The 20,488-nt window shown below is 38.7% G+C and overlaps 1 protein-coding gene across 4 annotated transcripts in view; it reads right to left on the bottom strand.

Annotated features, from left to right (window-relative positions):
- Positions 1-585: 585 nt before the first annotated feature.
- Positions 586-20,488, bottom strand: part of LOC108705035 (myotubularin-related protein 3) — a 39,799-nt gene continuing 19,896 nt past the window's right edge. For 3 of the 4 annotated variants that reach the window (XM_041580234.1, XM_041580235.1, XM_041580236.1), the window contains exons 6-21: positions 20,002-20,084; positions 18,974-19,140; positions 18,796-18,892; positions 18,536-18,649; positions 17,160-17,368; positions 16,921-17,052; positions 16,609-16,720; positions 14,212-14,407; positions 13,047-13,232; positions 12,606-12,776; positions 12,292-12,437; positions 10,151-11,573; positions 8,801-8,911; positions 6,466-6,554; positions 6,322-6,348; positions 586-3,666 (exon numbers count right to left, since the gene is read on the bottom strand). In XM_041580234.1, coding sequence (XP_041436168.1) covers positions 3,510-3,666; positions 6,322-6,348; positions 6,466-6,554; positions 8,801-8,911; positions 10,151-11,573; positions 12,292-12,437; positions 12,606-12,776; positions 13,047-13,232; positions 14,212-14,407; positions 16,609-16,720; positions 16,921-17,052; positions 17,160-17,368; positions 18,536-18,649; positions 18,796-18,892; positions 18,974-19,140; positions 20,002-20,084 — 3,420 coding nt within the window. In that variant the 3' untranslated portion in view covers positions 586-3,509. The remainder of the gene's footprint in view (positions 3,667-6,321; positions 6,349-6,465; positions 6,555-8,800; positions 8,912-10,150; positions 11,574-12,291; positions 12,438-12,605; positions 12,777-13,046; positions 13,233-14,211; positions 14,408-16,608; positions 16,721-16,920; positions 17,053-17,159; positions 17,369-18,535; positions 18,650-18,795; positions 18,893-18,973; positions 19,141-20,001; positions 20,085-20,488) is intronic. The other variant, XM_041580237.1, reaches the window with a different exon arrangement.

Raw genomic sequence — 20,488 nt, 5'->3', positions numbered from 1 at the left:
TCTAGTAGACTTAAGGTATAAAGATCCAAATTACGGAAACATCCCCAGGACCCGAGCATTCTGGATAACTGGTCCCATAACTGTATACATAAACATACATGATATTTATTCTAGGTGATAAAATCCCAAATATCCAGCACAAAGGTTGGCCAACTGAATCTGATCAGCAGCAAGATGCCATTTAGCCTCTAAGGGTGGTGACACGCTAAGATTTGGGGATTCTTATGGACCTTTAAATATTGTAAATAGGTCACTGCAAACAAGTACCATGCCAACTGTGAACTTTATTTTACCTTTATTTTTTTTGTATAGTTAACAATACTAAATTCTTTACCTCTTGCTCTTGCTTTGACACAAAAGAATAAAATATATATAGAGAGAGAAGCTTTTTACCTGCCTCATTAGAAGGGAGAGAAAGCATTATATATATATATATATATATATATATATATATATATATATATATATATATATATATATATATATATATATATATATACATACTTACATACACACGATCTATGACGTAAGAAATCAGCTTCCTTACAGAAAAAAAAATATATCAATGCAGAGGGGGGAAAAAAGTGCATTACTGACCTGAGTCAGCTACAGTCTTTATTTACAAACTTTGTCAAGGAATTGTATTCTGGTGAATAAATCAATAAATTTACATGCTTTCCCAATCTCAGAGGGGGAGTAATGATCTTTATTTCCCTACTGTTCTCTTCTATTAGAAATGGTGCACCTCTAGTGATTCACAACATACATTACCAGCCTTATTCCATTTAAATTCAAAGTAAACCAATAAGCAACACTCTGAAATCCAGATTTCAGGTTTCCTTTTTATGGAGCATTTTCTCAAAGTTAAAGGCATATTACAATGTCAGGATTTTCAAGTCATACTTGGTACTAAATCATTCATTTCCAAGACTGACATTGATCCTTAAAGCTCCCTTAAGGTGCCTAGTTCCTAGTTTAACTGTCATTACCCCTGACTAGCGATAGCTTAAATTATTTAGTCTTTCTTACGTCTTCCGCCTCAAATCGAAATTTAGAGAATCTTTTTACTGGGATTGTGCTGCACTGCAGTAGAGCAAACGTCCTCTTGCAACCCCATTCACTAACCCTGCACCCCTATTTCCCACCAGCAGTCTTTTTTGACACAGTCAAATGTGGGTTAAGTGCGGAGAGGGGGGAAATAAATATTTGTACAAAAATAACTGAAGAAAGTTCAAAAAAAAATTTGAAGATAGTGCAAAAAAAAACAAAACAAAACAAAAATTTTCCCCAGTAATACCCGAGATTGTTCAGTCTTGGCAATGACTTCATTGTCCACATATTTTTTTTCTTATTGAAATGCAGCCAGTTTACCCAGATTTGGTGGTTCACTCCGTTCATACCCTGAAGGATACACAAAGCCAATTCTTAAGACATTCTCCTAAAGATAAACTGATGACCCCTCTTATATCCCAGTGGGCACAAAGCACATTTAACTGGAACCTTTGCTTCACAATATGCTAAACAGTTTGATATCACCCATGGAGCAGGAATTGCAACTGTATGATCCAGTAGTAACCATGTTGTTACAGTTATTGGACAGCTCATATGTTGACACTGCTGGTATTCTTTCATCAGTGGAGATGCTCATATAATCCATTATGGATGAATTTTAAGATGTATGTAAACTGGTTATGAGAGGGGATTAGAAATCCTTTCATTGAGGACATGTCAACCCAAAAAAAGAATGTTTTGCCCAATACAAGAAAACATAATTGTAAGCAAATTTGCAATATACATTCATTGCAAATTTCTATGGTTTGCATTTGTATTGCTATTGAAAGTGGGGTTTGTCTGTCCCAGTCTTTTCTCTACCCTGGTGGCTCTGCCTTTTGAAACAATGGAACACAAAACAACGGACTTACAGACCTGTCTTGCAGGAGCAGATTGCCTTTTGCAGCATTGTATAAGAAGTAACAACCAGGAGTTAAGCAAATGCTGCTTTCAACGGCAATGACATTTACAAGTAACTTTTAAAGCACTAACAATGTTTAATAAATTCATATTGCAAAGATGCTTAGAATTGTGTTTTCTTTTCTTATAATCTGTATTCTGAGAGTCCTGTATCTAGCTGATGGAGGGTTAATTTGTAAGCATTGAGATTCATTCTGAACATGCTACTCTTTTTGTTCTGGATGTTTTCTGCTTTATATATCAGGAGTGGATTGTGTAGTGAGCCCTTATCTATTATATTTGCCAGTGCAAAAACTAGTGGCAAATGAATGCAGGTCAAGGTGGTACCTGGTCACTGTAAAATTGCAACAGCTTTTACAAAAGGGAAGATACAAATCATGCACATGGCAAAATAAATCTCCTGTGTGAGAATTGCTATACCTTGTAAAGAACTGTAACACCAAACAATGGAATTCTCAAAGTAATTAAAAATGATGTACTGCTGCCCCACACTAGTAATACATATACGTTTGCATCAGAGACTCTACTATAGTTCATTTAAAGAAGGTGTTGTGTAGTCATGGAGGCAGTCATTCATATTGAAATAGGGCAAAATGGCACAGACTACACAGCGGATAAAAGAGAAGTTCTGTAGAATACAATGGTGTTTTATAGAGCATATCCATTATCTGCTATGTAGTCTGTGACTTTTCTTTTTTTCCAGCTTGAATGGCTGCCCCCAGGGCTACACAGCAGCAGATATATGTAGCAGTGTTTCTGAAGCAAACACAACTTTAACCAGTATAGGGCAACAGTACATTATATTTCAACTACTTTAAACACATTGATTTTTTTGGTGTGAATGTTCTTTGCAGCACCATACAGCACATTGAAAAAGAATGCACACTATCTGCTTTCTAGAATTGACTTTGCTTTTCAGAATGAGCATTAACTTATTCAGGAGTCTAACATTAATTTTCGTGACTTCACTGCCATCTTATATCCCACATTTCCAATACTTCTCACTGACTGAAATGTACAGCGGGCATACAAACATATTCATAACACCCTGTGCACAACAGAATTCTTTTAAATGTTGTAGGGGCCAACTCTCACTATGAGTGGATAATCTGAATCAGAAGGGGATGTGAGAATATGTGACAATATATTCAGATTATGCCAAAGTACTGCAGATAATGAGGTCTATATGTGGCTAAAAAGGCAGACCCACAACTGTGTGCAGACAAACAAGGGCACACTCTGAGGCCCACTAGTGGCAGGAGGAGAAAAGAGCAATGTGCCCACCTCAAAGCCACTATTTAGTCCTTCAAGGAATTAGAAAACCAGAACTACTGCTAAATAGCCAGCATTGAAAACACAAATTCAAAGGTCCCCTTCCAAACGCAGTCTTAATAAACAGCAGGATCTTGGAAATGAAGTGTGTAGAGTGGAGAAAGGTACATAGTAGTGAAAGCAATAAATTTAATTCTCCAACAACAGATTCCTCAGGACCATCCACTGGTATCAAGGCTCGGCTCTCTGCCTTTATGGAAGTTTGCCTAGTTTGACGTTGCTGCAATAGGATTTTCCAGTTCCCAGGTGGGGTGCAGGTCGGTGTAACATAACTTGCAAACTCGGCTTGGCTCAAACAGCTGTTGGCTTGGAACTGGTGCCTTCTGGTTACAACAGCTAGAGCAGAAAACATTCCCACAGTTCCTTTGACCAAAAAGAAAAAGCAAGAGAAAGAGAAAATTATATATATTATAATATATTATACTATATTATACTATATATATTATAATATATTATACTAATGATGTTGTCACCAGCTACACAACATGGAACCTGAAGCCCTTGTTAAAGGGATTCTGTCATGATTTGTATGTTTTTATTTCTAAATTACACTTACGCTGCAAATAATTCACTCTACAATATAAACATTTCATTCCTGAACCAGCAAGTGTATTTTTTTTATTTAGTAAAAATGGTGTGTAGGCGCCATCTCAGGTCATTTGCCTGGTCATGTGCTTTAAGAAAGAGCTACCACTTTAGGATGCAACTGCTTTCTGGCAGGCTGTTGTTTCTCCTACTCAATGTAACTGAATGTGTTGCAGTGGGACCTGGATTTTATTATTGAGTGCTGTTCTTAGATCTACCAGGCAGCTGTTATCTTCTGTTAGGATCTTGTTACCTTCCCTTTGTTCTGCAGACGGGCAGCTGGAGGGGGGGAGGGGGTGATATCACTCCAACTTGCAGTACAGCAGTAAGGGTCAGGCCACACAGGGCGTTTGGGGAGATTGGCGACCAATCTCCCCAAACGCCTTCCCTGAATCTGCGCCGGCTAAAAAGAAAAACCGCCGGTGCTAATCACATGCGGCAATTCGTTTTCGGAAGTCGCCCGAAGTTTCCTCGTGAGGCAACTTCGGAAAACGAACCGCCGTGTGTGATTATTGCCGGCGTTTTATCATTTTAGCCGGCGCAGATTCAGGGAAGGCGTTTGGCAAGATTAGTCGCCGCAAAAACGAGGTGATTAGTCGCCAGGCGACCAAATCTCCCCAAAACGCCCTATGTGGACTTACCCTAAAGAGTTTATCAGAGCACAAGTGACTGGGGGCAGCTGGGAAACAGACTATATGTCTAGCCCCATGTCAGATTTCAAAATAAAATATATAAAAAAAAAATCTGTTTGCTCTTTTGAGAAATTGATTTCAGTGCAGAATTCTGCTGAAGCAGCACTATTAACTGATGTGTTTTGAAAAAAATATTTTTTCCCATGACAGTATCCCTTTAAGGAACAACCCATGAAAACAAACATTATGCAAGAACTTCTATAGGACCAAGAGGAAACTGCATGACTGCACTTTGTCAGAAAGAAAGAAAAGAAGCAGGGACTCCATCCCCATTAGGGTTATCAAATACAGTTTGTGTGTGTGCTTTTAACACAACATAGCTGCATGCATAGATATTCTGCACTGTTATCAAATAGTATGTTTGTTTTTATGGGGTAAAACATACAATATTTGAAGCTAAGTGACACTGGTGCGTTGCTTTTTTTGCAGCAAATAAAAGCCACATTGTATGTAGGCTAAAAAGGGGAACAGGACCACAATTCTGTACATGCTGGAAGGGGTATGATAGACTAACTACTGCTCATGACATACATGCAGAAAGGAGGCAGTGTGCATGCACCAAAGTATGTGAAAATTGTCAGTAAGATACAATGTTTATTGCTTTTTACAGTTCTACACCAACAATCTATATCTGAAATCCTGAGGGGAACTGATGCTAACATATGATTTGACTTCTTGTAGCATTCAGCAAGTGCACACACTCTCCCAAACACAGTGTGGCCTGAAAGGGGAGTGAAGCAGCAATGCTACACAGATGGGCCGATGCCTCAAAGTAAAACTTCCTGCTGGGAAAAAAAAGCATGAAGCATTACACTGCTGTCTTAGAAATGCATGAACATTCCCACTTCTACCGACAAGCATTCCCCCTCTGCCTAAGTCATCATCAGAATAGCATTTTTCGGATCACTCAAGGTTGCATATTTCAGGAGAATAGACCTCATGTCTGCTTTCATTCCATGTCCTTTCAACTTCTGTGAAGATATTGGCATATAAAATATAGGCTCTAAATACATGCATATAAAAGAGTTCTGGGTAGCACCCATGCAGCCAAGTAGTTGTCCAATAACTAAGCTGGCATTAAGTTTTATATACTTCATTGGAATAAGGCAAAGTCTTTATATTTCTTCAAATGATAGAAAATTAAGGTACAGTGATCTTTAACAGGTTATCATTTCATGACACCAACTGTCCTGCAGAACATTTTCTAAAGGTTTCTATAAGTCTCTTACCCAACAAGTACTGAGCAGCATGTGTTAGCGGAACACTGGGATTTGTAGCGATGAAAAATCATTATCGGGAATGCAAATGTAGACCTCAAAATTCAGGTTAGATAGAGGAAAATGAGTCTTATTTTAAAAGATGCAAAAGTACAGCAACTCTTAGCAGCCATACATTTGCTTTTATTATTGTAATCTTCACAACTGTGTGGATGCTACCAGATGACAGACTTTTCACAGGACTACAAGAGAAGGAGTATCAGGCTCTTTAAACAACCCTGTAAAATACCATAACATGTGCAGCTAAACATGAGCAGTTACTTTCATGCCCATCTAAAAACAGTAACTACGGTATTATTTTGCCTTTATATGCTGCAGTTTATAGACTCATGGTGTGCTCTTTCAACACTGAAAACATTTGTGCTTGCATATAATGTTATCCTGTGTGCATGTGGGGGGTGGGGAGTAAGAAGACACTGTTAGTTTTGGTGATTGCAAGCAGACAAACTGACCGACCGACTCACCAGGTTTCAGATATGGCTTCCGTATTCCTGCAACAAGTGAAACATGACTAAGAAGGGGAGGGGAATGACAATAAGCTTGTAGCATATTAGGCTGCAGGAAAAAATCAAGGATAAGAAGAACAATCCGTGCAAAACACTCCTTACCTACAATGATGCTTCCTGCTTGCCAGCCAGAATTTGCTGTCACAGTTATAACAGTTGTGTGCTACATGATCTGGCACCCACCTCGTCACCTGTAACAAAGATGTTAGTCTGATACAGAATATGTATGAATTGTACTAGATTCTGGGTTTATGGGAAGAAAGTGGGAGAGTTAAAGAGTTCATAATTATATGACCAGTGCAGAGATACTCCCCATTGCATAATGGATTCATGCAACCAAAACAGCCACAACAAAGGCTAAAGGAAGGGGTTGTATACTGGCATATATCTAATTAGCTATCTTGCAAGGACCAAACATGGAGTAGCTTCAGTATAAATATCTGCCCTGTTCAGCACATGAAATAACAAACACCATAGCAAGAGGCAAATAGTATGTTCGGCAAAAGTCCTATTCATTTCTACTCATACTGCCCCTTTAACAAAGGTATTTTGCTCAAATGGACTTTACTTAAAGGAGAACTAAACCCTAAAAATGAATATGGCTAAAAATAACATTTATATAATGAGCGTATTGCACCAGCCTAAAGTTTCAGGTTCTCAATAGCAGCAATGATCCAGGACTTCAAACTTGTCACAGGGGGTCACCATCTTGGAAAGTGTCTGCGACACTCAAATGCTCAGTGGGCTCTGAGCAGCTGTTGAGAACCTGAGGTTAGGGATCGTTGCAAATTATCAAGAAGAAAATGAGTCTGACCTGTAATATACGCTGATGCTACAAGGCGGATTATTAAATTCTGATGCTAGTTGCACTGGTTTCTGTGCTGCCATGTACTTATTATCTGTATTAATGAGCTGTGACATTTATATAATTTATATTCATATTCATTTATATTCTATGTGTACTGTATATTGTGAGTCGGTCCGTAAGCTCAGTAAGTGACAGCAGCACAGAGCATGTGCAGTGAATCATCAGAAAAGAAGATGGGGGTTACTGGGGCATCTTCAGGGGCACAGATATTTACTGCTTAAAAGAACAGTAACACCAAAAAATGTAAGTGTTTTAAAGTAATGAAAATATCATGTATTGTTGCCCTGCACTGGTAAAACTGATCTGTTTGCTTCAGAAACACTACTATAGTTCATATAAACAAGCTGCTGTGGAGCAATGGCGGAAATTGGAAAATGGCTATATGGCAAAAGTTAAATAATGGATAACAGATAACACCATTAGACAGACAGAGCTTATCTGCTATCTGCTGTGTAACTTGAGCTTTTTCTCCTTTGAATGGCTGCCCCCATTGCTACACAGCAGCTTATTTATATAAACAATAGTAATGTTTCTTAAGCAAACACAGCAGTTTTACCAGTGCAGGGCAACATTACTTTAAAACACTTATTTTTTGACGTTACTGTTCCTTTAAGGGCTGTGGTTGCCTTTCACTGGTACAGAAGCCCAATACATAATGTACAACATTTTATAGCCTACTTCTTTAGTTAAGCTTTAGTTCTCCTTTAATTAGGTGCAAAATGGAGGCTAGATGAACATTTATACATGTAGACGTAACAGACATGCACATAGAGAATTGCATACTAATTTTGTTTTCTTCTTCAAATTTCGTTTGCCAGATACAATGGACATTGGGTTTATAAGTTTTTGGTAAATTGCCAATTTGCACCTGCACTGTTAAGTCCACGCAAGTTTGAGACATACTGGAATTATGTAAAAAGAGCTGAATTGTGGGTAAAAAGTTATTTGAGTGAGTTTTTGCACCCTGTGCACTGTGTTCATAGATGAGCCTTAAGCTGGCCATAGACGAAAGATCTGATCGTATGAATCGAGGATTCGTACAATTTTCGGACCGTGTGTGGAGAGTCTACTATAAAATTATGCAAACATTAAATAAACCCAACAGAATGGTTTGTCTCCAATAATGATTAACTATATATTAGTTGGGATCAAGTACAAGGTACTGTTTTATTATTACAGATAAAAAGGAAATCATTTTTAAAAAATTGAATTATTTAGCTAAAATGGGGTCTATGGGAGACAACCTTTCTGTAATTTGGAGCTTTCTATATAATGGGTATCCTGATACCGGATCCCATACCTGTATTAATAGATATATACACTCCTTGAAAGTGTAATTCTAAACATCTACCCTTTTTTCTTAAAATGCTAATTTTGCAAGCTGTTTTTTTTTTAAAAAAAATCCAGTTAAGTTGTTCGTTTTCATGTCTGTACCACTTGGTACAGTTTGTTGCACAATAAATTGACCGATGAATACCTGATCTAACCTTTATATACCACCATACAATTTTCTGCCCCAAATCCTAATGGCACTGCTGTGTGAGTAAGACCAGAGATCAGCAGACCTACCTCTGTATCCCGTTTGTCCACTTGTTCCCAGCTAGTCTCAGATAAGGGTTCTGTGCTGCAGCCCGACAAACAGCTGGGATCTCTGTTGCCTTCAGTATCAGGGATCGAGTTCTAGGGGTTTCAAATTATAAAGGTTGAGTTAAAATATTTTTTAAACAGTATGTCTGATGCTGCTGCTGAGTGCTGAGGAAGCAGACGCTGTTGTCACATGATGTGCGTCGTGCGGTGTCAACCAGGCTGTACGTTAATTATACGTTTAAGGCAGGAGGCAGCCAACATAAACCTGGTATGTGCAGCAAACAAACGGTAGGCTCCGATGCAAACACTGCTCCCAGAAAGCACACCCAGTAATTCTCTGCTATCATCTCAATTTAAGCCATATCCACACATAACTTAATAAAGAAGTCGGTAGATATATATTGTGGCAACTCTTTTTACATATTAAGTTAATCAAGCTACACCTTCTCCTAATTCCATATACTTCCTAAATGATTTAGAGAAAGAGTCTTCTCACCCTAGGCTTATACTCGAGTCAATAGGGTTTCCCAGTTTTTGGAGGTAAAATGATGTACCTCGGCTTATACTCGAGTATACTCTGGCACATTACCAGATTACATTGTCAAATCAACATAGTTTGGATCATCAGTCCACAATACGTTTGTACAAAATTTATCAGTACCTGTATAAGCTGCATTTTACCTATTGTAAAATGTACTGGGGCAGCTGGGAGTAGTAAACCGGTACTACTGTATATAATCATTTACTTAACAAAAATATTTCACACCAATCATTTTCTGCTTTGCTTTCTAAAGATTCTACTGCCATCGTCGGTCAAGCGTAGGGGTACAAGTCACTGCGATGATATTGATGCTTTTAATTATTTTCAATAAATGAAGATTTTATGATTCAGCTGCCGATATGCTCCGCAACTTCTGTTCTGTTTCTATGTGATATTGGCCTGGACCGGGGGCATGCTGCGTGCAAGCACACAGGTTTGCTGAATCTACACGTGCAGGTGAGAGAAGGGGAGTGCTCCCTTTTGACTTTCTACTGCCATCTTCGTTGCATATTAAATCAAATTAAAGAGCAGCTGTCACAGTGATGAAAATATCCACCAAGGCTTGACACTGTTTAAGTTGGGTGAAAAACAGGAGCAACTAGTTGTGTCACAATAAAATCATTAGGTTGAGAAGCATGCATCACTTGGAAACGTCTCTAGTTTATCCAACTAATTCCAGATTGATTTATAACACCCAAACAGCAGCATTTTTAAATTATATACTTACACACCATACATAAAAAAAAAGATACCAATGGTTTAATTACAATATAAGCCATATGTACACTCACCACTTCATCTGCAAATTCACCATTAAAACTCAAGGGGCTGTTGGGAAAGAAGTTTTCTAACCGGCACCGTAGCTCCTGGACCTGATTCTTTAAGGTTTCAACCTCCTGCTGATGACCACACTCTATCTGTCTTAGCCTTTGCTGTATGGGGTCCACATAGAGAGGCATGCCATCATCATCTAGGTGGTTATGAGCTTGCTGTTCTGGAGGACTTCCAATCCTATTCCTTCCTCCGCTATGCAGTGGGCACTTGTGTGGGGTATTCCGTAGGTGAGGGGTGTTTGTGCTAGAGTTCTGTCGTGAGAGTCCTGGCTTGCCGATTCGGTTGTCCCCATTAAGGCAAGACCCATCAAAAGAAGGAAAATAAATTTGGTCCCTGTTACAATGAATTAGTACTTTGCATTCAGAGTTGTGGAAGGCACATTGAGAAAGCATGGGAGGCATACATGTCATATCACTTTGCAGCTTCATTCCCCGTATACCCATCATAATGAGGCCGGCAGTGGATGAATTTTCTGGCTTTTGTGCCAATTCATTTGCTGCAGTCACATGGTCCAGCCTACAAGGCCAAGAGACTACAGGGCCTTCAGTTAAGGTATCCGTTGAATCCTCCAAAACTACACATGAAGAGGTAAGGGCTGATGGAAGAGGACTAGGACTGTTCTGGACTTCTTCCTCAATTTCTACACCATTGTGATTCTTGTGCTCTTGGCTTGCATCTTCCTCAAATTCTACTCCATTTTGTTGTATACCCCCTCCTGATTTAAAGTTAAGCTTCTCTGTCACTTGGCTTGCATCTTCTTCAAATTCAATTCCATTTTGTTTTGTATTCCCTTCTAATTTAAATGCAGGCTGCTTGGGCACTTGGCTTGCACCTTCATCATTACAAAATTCCTGAGGTGAACCATCATCCACTTCTGCATCCTCAGTATTGTAGATTTTCCCATTTGAGAATTTATCACAGTCTCCCCCTGGCTTGGGGTTGGCACGCACCCGATCTTGGTCTGGCATCCCCTCATTACTTTGAGCATGTGGTGTGTTACTGGTCAGTTCTAGACCTTCCTCCCCTTTCACAGAATCTTCTAAATAATTTGCTTGTTCTACTTCCAGAGATGCTTCCTGGCCCTTTCTCTGTTTCCCACCAAGCTCCTCAATAATTCCCTCTTCCTTGGTGGCCTCTTGTAGGATGTTCTCCATATGACCTTCACCCACACCAGCTGCCATGGACAGATGAACTCCCAGTGGTTGTCTATCGCCTTCATACCCGTCCTCCTCCGGGTTCCCCAAACCACTCAGCTCTAAAGAATGCCGATGGTCCTGCCACTTATCATTAAGACTGGGATCGCTGCTCCTCCTGTTCATGCAGGGCACCATGATGTCACATGCTGAAGGGAGATCATCATATGACCGGGTCTTTGACAGCCTTCAGAGGAAAAGAAAGAAAACTAGTATCATGCAGCCTACATTATTCGAATATACACAATGAAATGGCTGATGTTACCGTTTTCTACCAAAATTCACAAATATCGTGTTCTTACCACATACAGCCTACATTATTCTATCAAACACACTAACCTTACTCCTACTTTATTTTCCTTTTCTCATAATTGGCAGTGTTAATGCTATTGATGAGATTCAAATGTTACTTGACTAAAAATATAGGTATATTATCAATTATCTGGAGTGCATGGAACGTAGGGGTTTTCTGTAACTAGATAACCATACCTTATATCTAACTAAACCATTTAAACATTAAACCCAAAAGGATTGCTTTCCACCACTATGGATTTATTCTAACTTAGGTACCAATAAGTACAAAATAATGTAATATTACTACTAGGAATGTACTGAATAAAATATTTTTTAACCCCTGAATCCTTCGTCAAAGATTCGGCCAAATACAAATTTGCATATGCAAATCAGGGGAGAGAACAGAAAGAGAATTTAATGACAGAGAAGATGATAAAAAAAATGTAAAACTGACTCTCTAAAAGATTGCCCTCCCAAAATTTGGAGCTTTCTGGATAACTGGTTTCTGGGAAACAGATCCCATACCTGTATTAGCATACTTTATTTGGGTTCTAAATCACTGCACTAAGCAAACTCAAAATTTAAAGGGCAACAGACTACTATGCTTTTACCTGCATATTGGTGGTTCCTCTGTTGCAGACCCAGAAGCAGGGTATGGTGTGCAGGACTCCTCACTAGGCGTGGAAGGGGAGGAGCCTGGTAGATAAACCGCACTCCACAGCATCAAATTCCGCACGTGGCATACAGGATACAGCACCTGAAATTTAAAAGCATACACTAAGAATATAGGGTTTCAGAGCATTTGTAATGGCTTTTTAATCCCTGAGAAAAAAAGTAGTAGTAGATGACAGAACTGTGCAGTAGGTGACTACACATGCCTGTATACTGTGTGTGTGTGTGGGGGGGAGTAGAAAAGGACACTCACAGTTTCAGACTGAGTAGAGTATAACAAGTTCTTGAAAGAACGGTTCCCTGCACGCAGTAAGCACCAGACTGAACATGTACGCTCCTGGATGTGCTTTTCACTTCGCTCCTTCCCATTGTTACACAGGAATGTCCCAAACAAACAGGAATAGGTATGCTGCACCAGTTTAACCTACATATAGAAAAATTACAATCAATTCCTCTCTTGGTCACTAATGCATTCCCATAAATAAGCAAGTACACGCCTAGTCATTTACTTGTATACATAATTTAACACTAATGGTGTTGTTGAGTTAATGGGGCATGCCGTAGAAACTACTAAAAGTGGAGACAGGCAATCTGCATAATTTAACAGTTGCTGGAGTTATCCATATTTATTCACTCCTAATACAGAAATGCAGCACTTCTGAACATTAGCATTCAACTGCCCATTTAAACTTACCAGAAAAGCTTCGTTAAATTCAAATGAACATGGAAACTGCCTCTGCAGTTGGTGCACACAGTCCAACCACTGCAGAAAGACAGGACAGCGCTCATTCAGGTCTTCAGAATTCTCACCATGTCCACAGCGGTCTGCAAATTTGTGTCCAAAATCCAACCACTCTGTCTCCACCAGGACTTGGAAACCCTGTAAAGAAGAGAGAGGAATGAGTGAGTGTTATATCCATCCTGCCATTGGGTGTTACAGGTGCTAAATTCAGACTCAAAAAAAAAAAAAATTTTTGTAAACAGAGATCAACTGAGAAAAAAAAAAAAATAGATAACTGTCATTTGAAACCACACTGGCATGGCAGATATTCAAATAATTGAGCAAATAAGACCAGAAATTTCTAGTTATCTGATGGCAATCACTGAAGTTAAAATAGAAGAATTTATACACTGTGGCTCAGTGTGTGCTGCGTGGTCCAGGTGCATTTGCCCCAAACCTGTAGCTTGGCAGAAAGACTCCAACACACTTGGGTGCAAAACTCCAGTATTCCATATCCATCACTCAGAAGTGGTAGCTTAAAAGGCATAATTGAAAACCAAGGATTTACAGTAAACTGTGCAATAACCTAAAACTGGCATAACATATTGTGCTATGCAAAACCTGGTTAAGCCTCTGAACTGGCACCTCTTCTATACCTATAATTCTGAGCTAAGAGACTAGCCTGCCTTGGGTTAGAGATCTTTTCTACAGGGGGTTATTTCAATAAATTAATTCACCAGATTCTAAACACATGTAACATGGCCATTGTAACAAGGAACACTAGTTTGTTCCTGGTTTTCCATTTATTGGAGTAGGATTAGAATACAAACAAGGCTGGACACACACAATTACACAGTCCTCTTGGGCAGTGCTGTCCAACTGGCAGCCCATGGGGCCAAGAATCAATACAATACAGCAGACAGATGACAACCACAATTTTGTCCCTGTTACTTTCAGGCTCTGCAGTCTGAATTGCTATACCCTGCCAATGGCCCTCTTGCTGTTACACATGCAACACATATCACAAATAAAATACAATATATAAATATGAATATTTATGCAACACAAATTACATTCATATTTACATGAATGGAGTGCTGTCCAATTAAAGTATTTTGTGCAACATCAGAACATGTACCTCTATAGTTCTATAATAAGGGTCCAGCAGCAGTTTGGAAAGTGCCACAATTTGTGGGGTCCGATCCCAGCCATCAGAGCAGTGCACAAGAACAGGTCTTTGATCTTTGTCCAGCGTATGAACCACCAAAAGGGATGACTTGAGCAGCATAGAGAGGTGCTGCAACCATTTGGTACCTTCCAATGCAGAAAGCCAGCTGGAAACAAAAGTTGTAAGTGAGAACAAACGATTTAAATAGAAAATCCCATTCTGCAGTTTTCAGTTTAATACTACATTTATAACTCATCCCTCTGTACTTTTAACTTTCAATCATTTACTTATGTATTTATGGTTTTAAAGTTGCACTTCAGCACAGGACAATAGATTTGGTAAAATCGGTTACACAGAGATTCTTCCTCAATGACACTGTGAGGGATCCAGTTCCTGGTGGATGCTAACAAAGTAACAGGTGTTCTAGGTCTCATTTATTCTTTCCCATTAGTTCTCTGAATTTAGAGAGAGACACAGACAGGCAGAAACACACAGACAGACAGAGAGACACACACAGACAGAGACACACACAGACAGAGACACACAGACATACATACAAAGATCTCTAAACTTCAAGGCTGATATGTATTTAATCCAGATTCATCTTACATGAAAGCATGAAAAAAAGTGTATTCAGAATTGATCAGCTTCTAGGACAGATGTAATTTGGCTTTCTAATAATGTTTTGATGATTCTTAATGTCTCCCTAAGCTTAGCTTATCAACAGCAGCCCAGAGCATGCTGGGAAAGGGAAATGACAACTTTAAAACCACTGTTACCGTTACAGAAACAGCAGAGAGGTTTAGCAGGCCTATAAGTTCAATATATAAAATACATTATTTCTAGCCATATTCTCCTTCTAGAAAGGCAAGCTGAGCTTAACTCTGGCATCCTGCAAAGGTATACAACAGAAACATTCAATTTATATTGCTAGTACTTTGATACTAAAGTGCAGATTATACAACATGTAGCCCATTTAGGTTAAATTTCACTTTTATGCACGTGTCATTTAAAGCAAAAACACTTGTATCTGCTTGACTGACAGTGTGTGCTTTGCACCACAATGATTTATATAAAGATTTATTTAGTTTCATCATGCCACAGATGTTGACATTAATGGAATCTGACTTGTTTTCTAGTCACAGTTAACTTAGGTTTCTTACATTAACTGTAGTACAGCTTCTGAATCTCTAAAGTTCTAAAATTCTGATCTATAAAAGGACAACAGTAGCAAAATAACAAGGAAATTCTAATTCACTTGGGGAAACCAATATGTTAGGCAAGCCTGTTTTTTTCCCTGCTGGGCCAGTACTCCCTTGTTTACAATAACTATTTGTGAGCCCAAGGATCTTTCTATATCAGCACGGTGCCACCATCTTTATATTGGATGGTATATTTGTATACTGCTCATGCACAAGCCTAGCTAGATGCAAAGGATCGCTGGGTAATACAGTTCAGATGGCAGCAAGTTGCTTATATAGAAATATCCCAGAATTGGTGCATTCTTCTCCCAAATAGTGGACGCATCTGTACCATTTCGTTTTGCTGAAAATGTGTAACAACCAAAAATTTGCCAAGCGCATTGAATCAATGGCTGTTATTTTGCATGCCATTTTTCAAACTGTGCAACACTTTTTTTTTTTTTAAATCTATACATAAGAGTCTATGGACATTTTTTGTGGAGAAACATTGTAAAATATAGGTCTGATCCCTGTTCCCGAACAGTAGTGCTGGCCCATGGAAAATAAAATAATGATTTATTTCACTTGGTACCTAAAATATCGGCACTTCTGAAAGGATAGGTTTTTCCTTGTCTTTAAAGGAACAGTGACACCAAAAAAATGAAATTTCGTAATTAAAATATAATGTACTCTTGAACTGCACTGTTAAAACTGGTGTATTTTCTTCAGAAACACTACTATAGTTTATATAAATTAAAACCCTAACCAGTGGCTCACAAGCAACATGTCGCTCATCGACCCCATGGATGATGCTCCCATGGGCCTTAAAACAGGTGCTTATTTTTGAATTCCTGGCTTGGATGTAAGTTTTAGTTGCATTACAACCATGTGCACTGCCAAACAGAGCCTCCTGTAGGCTACCAGTCCACATAGGAACTACCAAAAGCCAATCACAACCCTGGCACCCTAGGAACCTTTTGGTTGCATTTGCTACTCTCCAACTTATTTTACATTTGAATGTGGCTCACAGGTTTAAAAAAAAAAAAAAAAAAAAGGTTAGGGATCCCTGGTTCACAAAAAAATGCAAGAAACAAGAAAGCAGCATAGTGTTTTACAATCAGTGTATACCACAATCTGTGTGGCCTTATTAAAAGGAAAGTCATAGACAATACACAGTGCTACTCACTTGGCTGGGTCAGGTATTTGTGTGCAGAGCAGGCGTAGAGACTGGAAACTTTTACGAATGGAGTGAATATTGGCCATTCCCATGAACACAACCTCACAGTTAGGATAATACTCTGTACAGTATTAAAAGTGAGATGTATCAGTAGTAATTAAAACACATTTTTCAATTCAATTGCACATCCTGTATAATTTTGTACCAGTGCACAGGATTCTCAACTAGCTAGTCAGTACATTTCTTCAACACACAAGGGTTCAAATAGCCTTCATTTTTTTATCCCCACCCAACCGTATACACATCCCAGAACATTCTTACCAGGACACTCGCAGCCTCCGCCCTTGGCACGGTTGGCCACTGCAGCAGCATATGATCTAGCATCAAGGATGAGCAGTTTTTGTGGCTGAACAGAGGGACTTTCAGGAGGTGGAATGTTTGACAAGGAGGATTCTATTGAAAGAAACAAATATATTTGAAATTATGGACTCTAAACCAAGAATATATTTTTATTCTAATATATATATATATATATTAACAAACAGAATTTAAATAACTACCAAAATCTACATCTGTCAGGACTCCACCATTTATGTAGTTGTGGGGACAGCCACCATTGGCCATTTTGCCTGGGCTGGTTCGACTACTGTCTGTGGCACAGGCTTTAGCAACAGACTGAACAAGATGCTCATCATCTGCGTTTCTCCAGCCCCACCAGCTGACTTCAGGTTGCCCACATCGTGCAATCGCAGCCCCATTACTTTGATGCCTGCGAAAAATCAGAAAAGTATGTTTGTGCAGCTGTAGTGCAGCATATGTAGGGCAGCAGGATACACAGATTCTAGCTCCAACACATTTATATATAATATAACACTTTCTAAGTTTAAAAAGAAGAAGGGAAACTATTGTGAAAATGAGGTTTGTTAACCTTCCAAAATTTTTCTAGTTCTGTTGTTTTCAGATAGTTCAAAAGAAATATAAAGCCTTTACTTTCTATTTTCGATTTCTGACCAGCAGTTGATATAACTAATACAATAGTTGCTCATATTCCACAAATGCTGCTGAGAAATGTAGCAAAGCTGTAACAGTTCAGAATGTGCACCTGGATTACTGACCTCTTTCAGAATGTAACACCAAAGACAGGAACATTAGACTTTAAGCTTTAAGTTTGGGGCGGAGGGAAGGAAAGTAATTTTAAAAAAGTCAATTCCTGGTGAACAATCTGACAAGTGAACTGAAAAAATATGTTTGGAAGGTGAAACTTTTGATATATTATAGAATGTTTTATTCTTTGCAACAATTTTATTGGCCTTCCTTTTCTACTTGTTTCCAACCTGCAAAGGTGGTTAGTGTAGGCCAATAAAAAAAAAAAACCCCACTAATCTGTGAGTATATTGCTATTGTAACTTTGTATTACTTCTCATTTTATTCAGGCCCTCTCCTATTCATCTTCTAGTCTCTCATTCAAACCACAACCTGGTTGCTAGGGTAAATTGCTTAAAAAATTCCACTATTAGCATCATACTAAAAGTTAATATAAAAGTGAACTACCTTTAAAACTGTACCTGTCCTTTTGATTTAGGAGATGGGTGAGTATGAAGTTCCACCACTAGGTGTCAGTGATCCTCTTTCACAGGAAAAGCAATTGCAGTTTTGAAACGAACAAACTTATTTACACGTTTGCTTTACTTTTAAAGTAAAGGTAAACAATAAACCACATGTGGGAGTTACTCCCCAGTGACTTTCCTTCAGACCAGGGGTTGCGGTAGCGTGCTCTGTACCCACTGTTATTTCCTGCAGACACCACTGTCTTGCCGCTTCTAAGCTAAGCTATGGTTAAGTTAATAACAAGGTAACATAAGAAAAGATAAGAGAAAACGAGAGCATGTTTGGCAGAAATCGTGGCTTTCAGAAGAATACACCATTTCAGTCTCACCTGTACACCACAGCCGGAAAACGCTTCCCTGAACGAAAGCTGGCAACACTTTCCAACTCTTTATCTGTTATCCAAGCAGGGATGATCAGTTCCTGTGGATAACTAGGACACAGCCTATGCAGGAACACAAAAACATGTTCACATTACATTTTGTCTTGCTTACAGGATAAGTGTACGGTGCTATAACACACTTATTTTATCTTATATTAACTAAAATCTTTAATAGAATACAAATCAGGACAAACCATTGCCTTACTTACCTAAACTTCTCATTGATATTCGAAATTCTCCAAGCATTATCCATGTCAAAACCCATTCGTTCCACCTCATTCTTAAATCGTGATATTACGTGGTCACCTGAACAAAGAAGATTATATTTCAAACACTAAAACTGATAATTTTCTGATAGGCCAAGGAGAAGGGGAATATGCAACACACCTGGACGACACAAGTCTCCATGCTGTTCTTTTTCACTTGCATACACCTCCATACACCATGCATGGTATGCAAAGGAAAAGAGATCCTCAATTCGACTTGGTGGACGCAGAGTAGAATTCATGCGTTTCTGCCATTCCTGCACTTGCTCAAAGCTGGAGAACTGGCACCTAGGATCAAACAGAGGTACATCTCAGAAGTCAGCAAAAATGCTTCTATCAGCTAAACTCAAAACATTATTTTGACAAATATAAAAAAAAAGCGTTATTGTTTAATATAAAATATTGCATTGGGGGCTCTTACTTTCTCTCATGTTGGCAAATAAACTATTTCTTTAAAAACACACATGCTCCCTATTGCCAGTAATATGGCATCACAGAGTTCTGGTACTACTCAGCTGTAAAGCATTTTTCAGGGTGATATATAGATCACACCCTGTATAGTTAATTGCTGGAAGTATAGCGCTCATTGAATGAAAACACATAACATAATTTCATAAATTCCAGAAGTTATTTCATATAATCTATCATTTATATTATGATCCATTTTATGACTTTTGTGAAAGAAAGACTAGCCTGTTCAAAGAACAATACAGATATGAAACCTGTTATCCAGAAAGCTCCAAATAACAGAAAGGCTGTCTCCATAGACTCTGTTTTATCCAAATAATCCAAAAACTTTTAAAAATGATTTTCATTTTCTCTTTAATAATAAAACAGTACCTAGTTGATCCAAACTAAGATATAATTAATCCTTATTGGAAGCAAAACCAGCCTATAGGGTTTATTTAATGTTTACAAGATTTATAGTAGAAGAATTCGAATTACAGAAGATCCCTTATCCGGAAAACCCCAGGTCCCAAGCATTCTGGATAATGTGTCCCATACCTGCATAATGTATTTATGAGTGCTAGAAAAAAAATGATCAAATCTATACCATTTTGACAGGCTTCTTTCAAAAACGTTATAGAAAACCATCTCCCCCCAATAATAATCCAGTTTACGAAACTGGAGTTCTGCTCCATATTCTACCTGATCACTTTACAGTCTTTGCAGGTCAAATGGAGCTGGAAAGGATCACGACACTCAACAGATTCAATTAGCTGCAGTGGAACCTACAAACAAGACCACAAATACATTATTAAATAAAAATAGAAGAGAATTAGAGAGTGGGAGTTGCCAACTTTTAGCTGTCATTTTATTATCTGGGGTGGGGTATATGACACAAATAGGGCCAGAGTCACACATCATCTTCCCTATGGAAGGGAGTGAGTAGGGCAGGTGTCTTTGGGAGATGGGGACTGCTGAGAGAGGGGATTGAACTTGTGTTGGGGTAGATTGGAGGCCTGCCAGAGGCAGAGGACTAGAGATTATTAATTTACTGAAAGTATATTGCCACTGTCCAGGTGACAATCCTAATAAAGAGTTAAGGTCTATTGAGAAAAGTTTACTTTTGCTTTTGCTAAGGACCGAATCCAGTCAAAGATGAATATGTGAGAATTTGGGTTAACAGTTGCAT

Source organism: Xenopus laevis, chromosome 1S (assembly GCF_017654675.1).
Source record: "Xenopus laevis strain J_2021 chromosome 1S, Xenopus_laevis_v10.1, whole genome shotgun sequence".
Classification (NCBI taxonomy): Eukaryota; Metazoa; Chordata; class Amphibia; order Anura; family Pipidae; genus Xenopus; species Xenopus laevis.
This window is presented reverse-complemented; position numbering and strand designations above follow the sequence as displayed.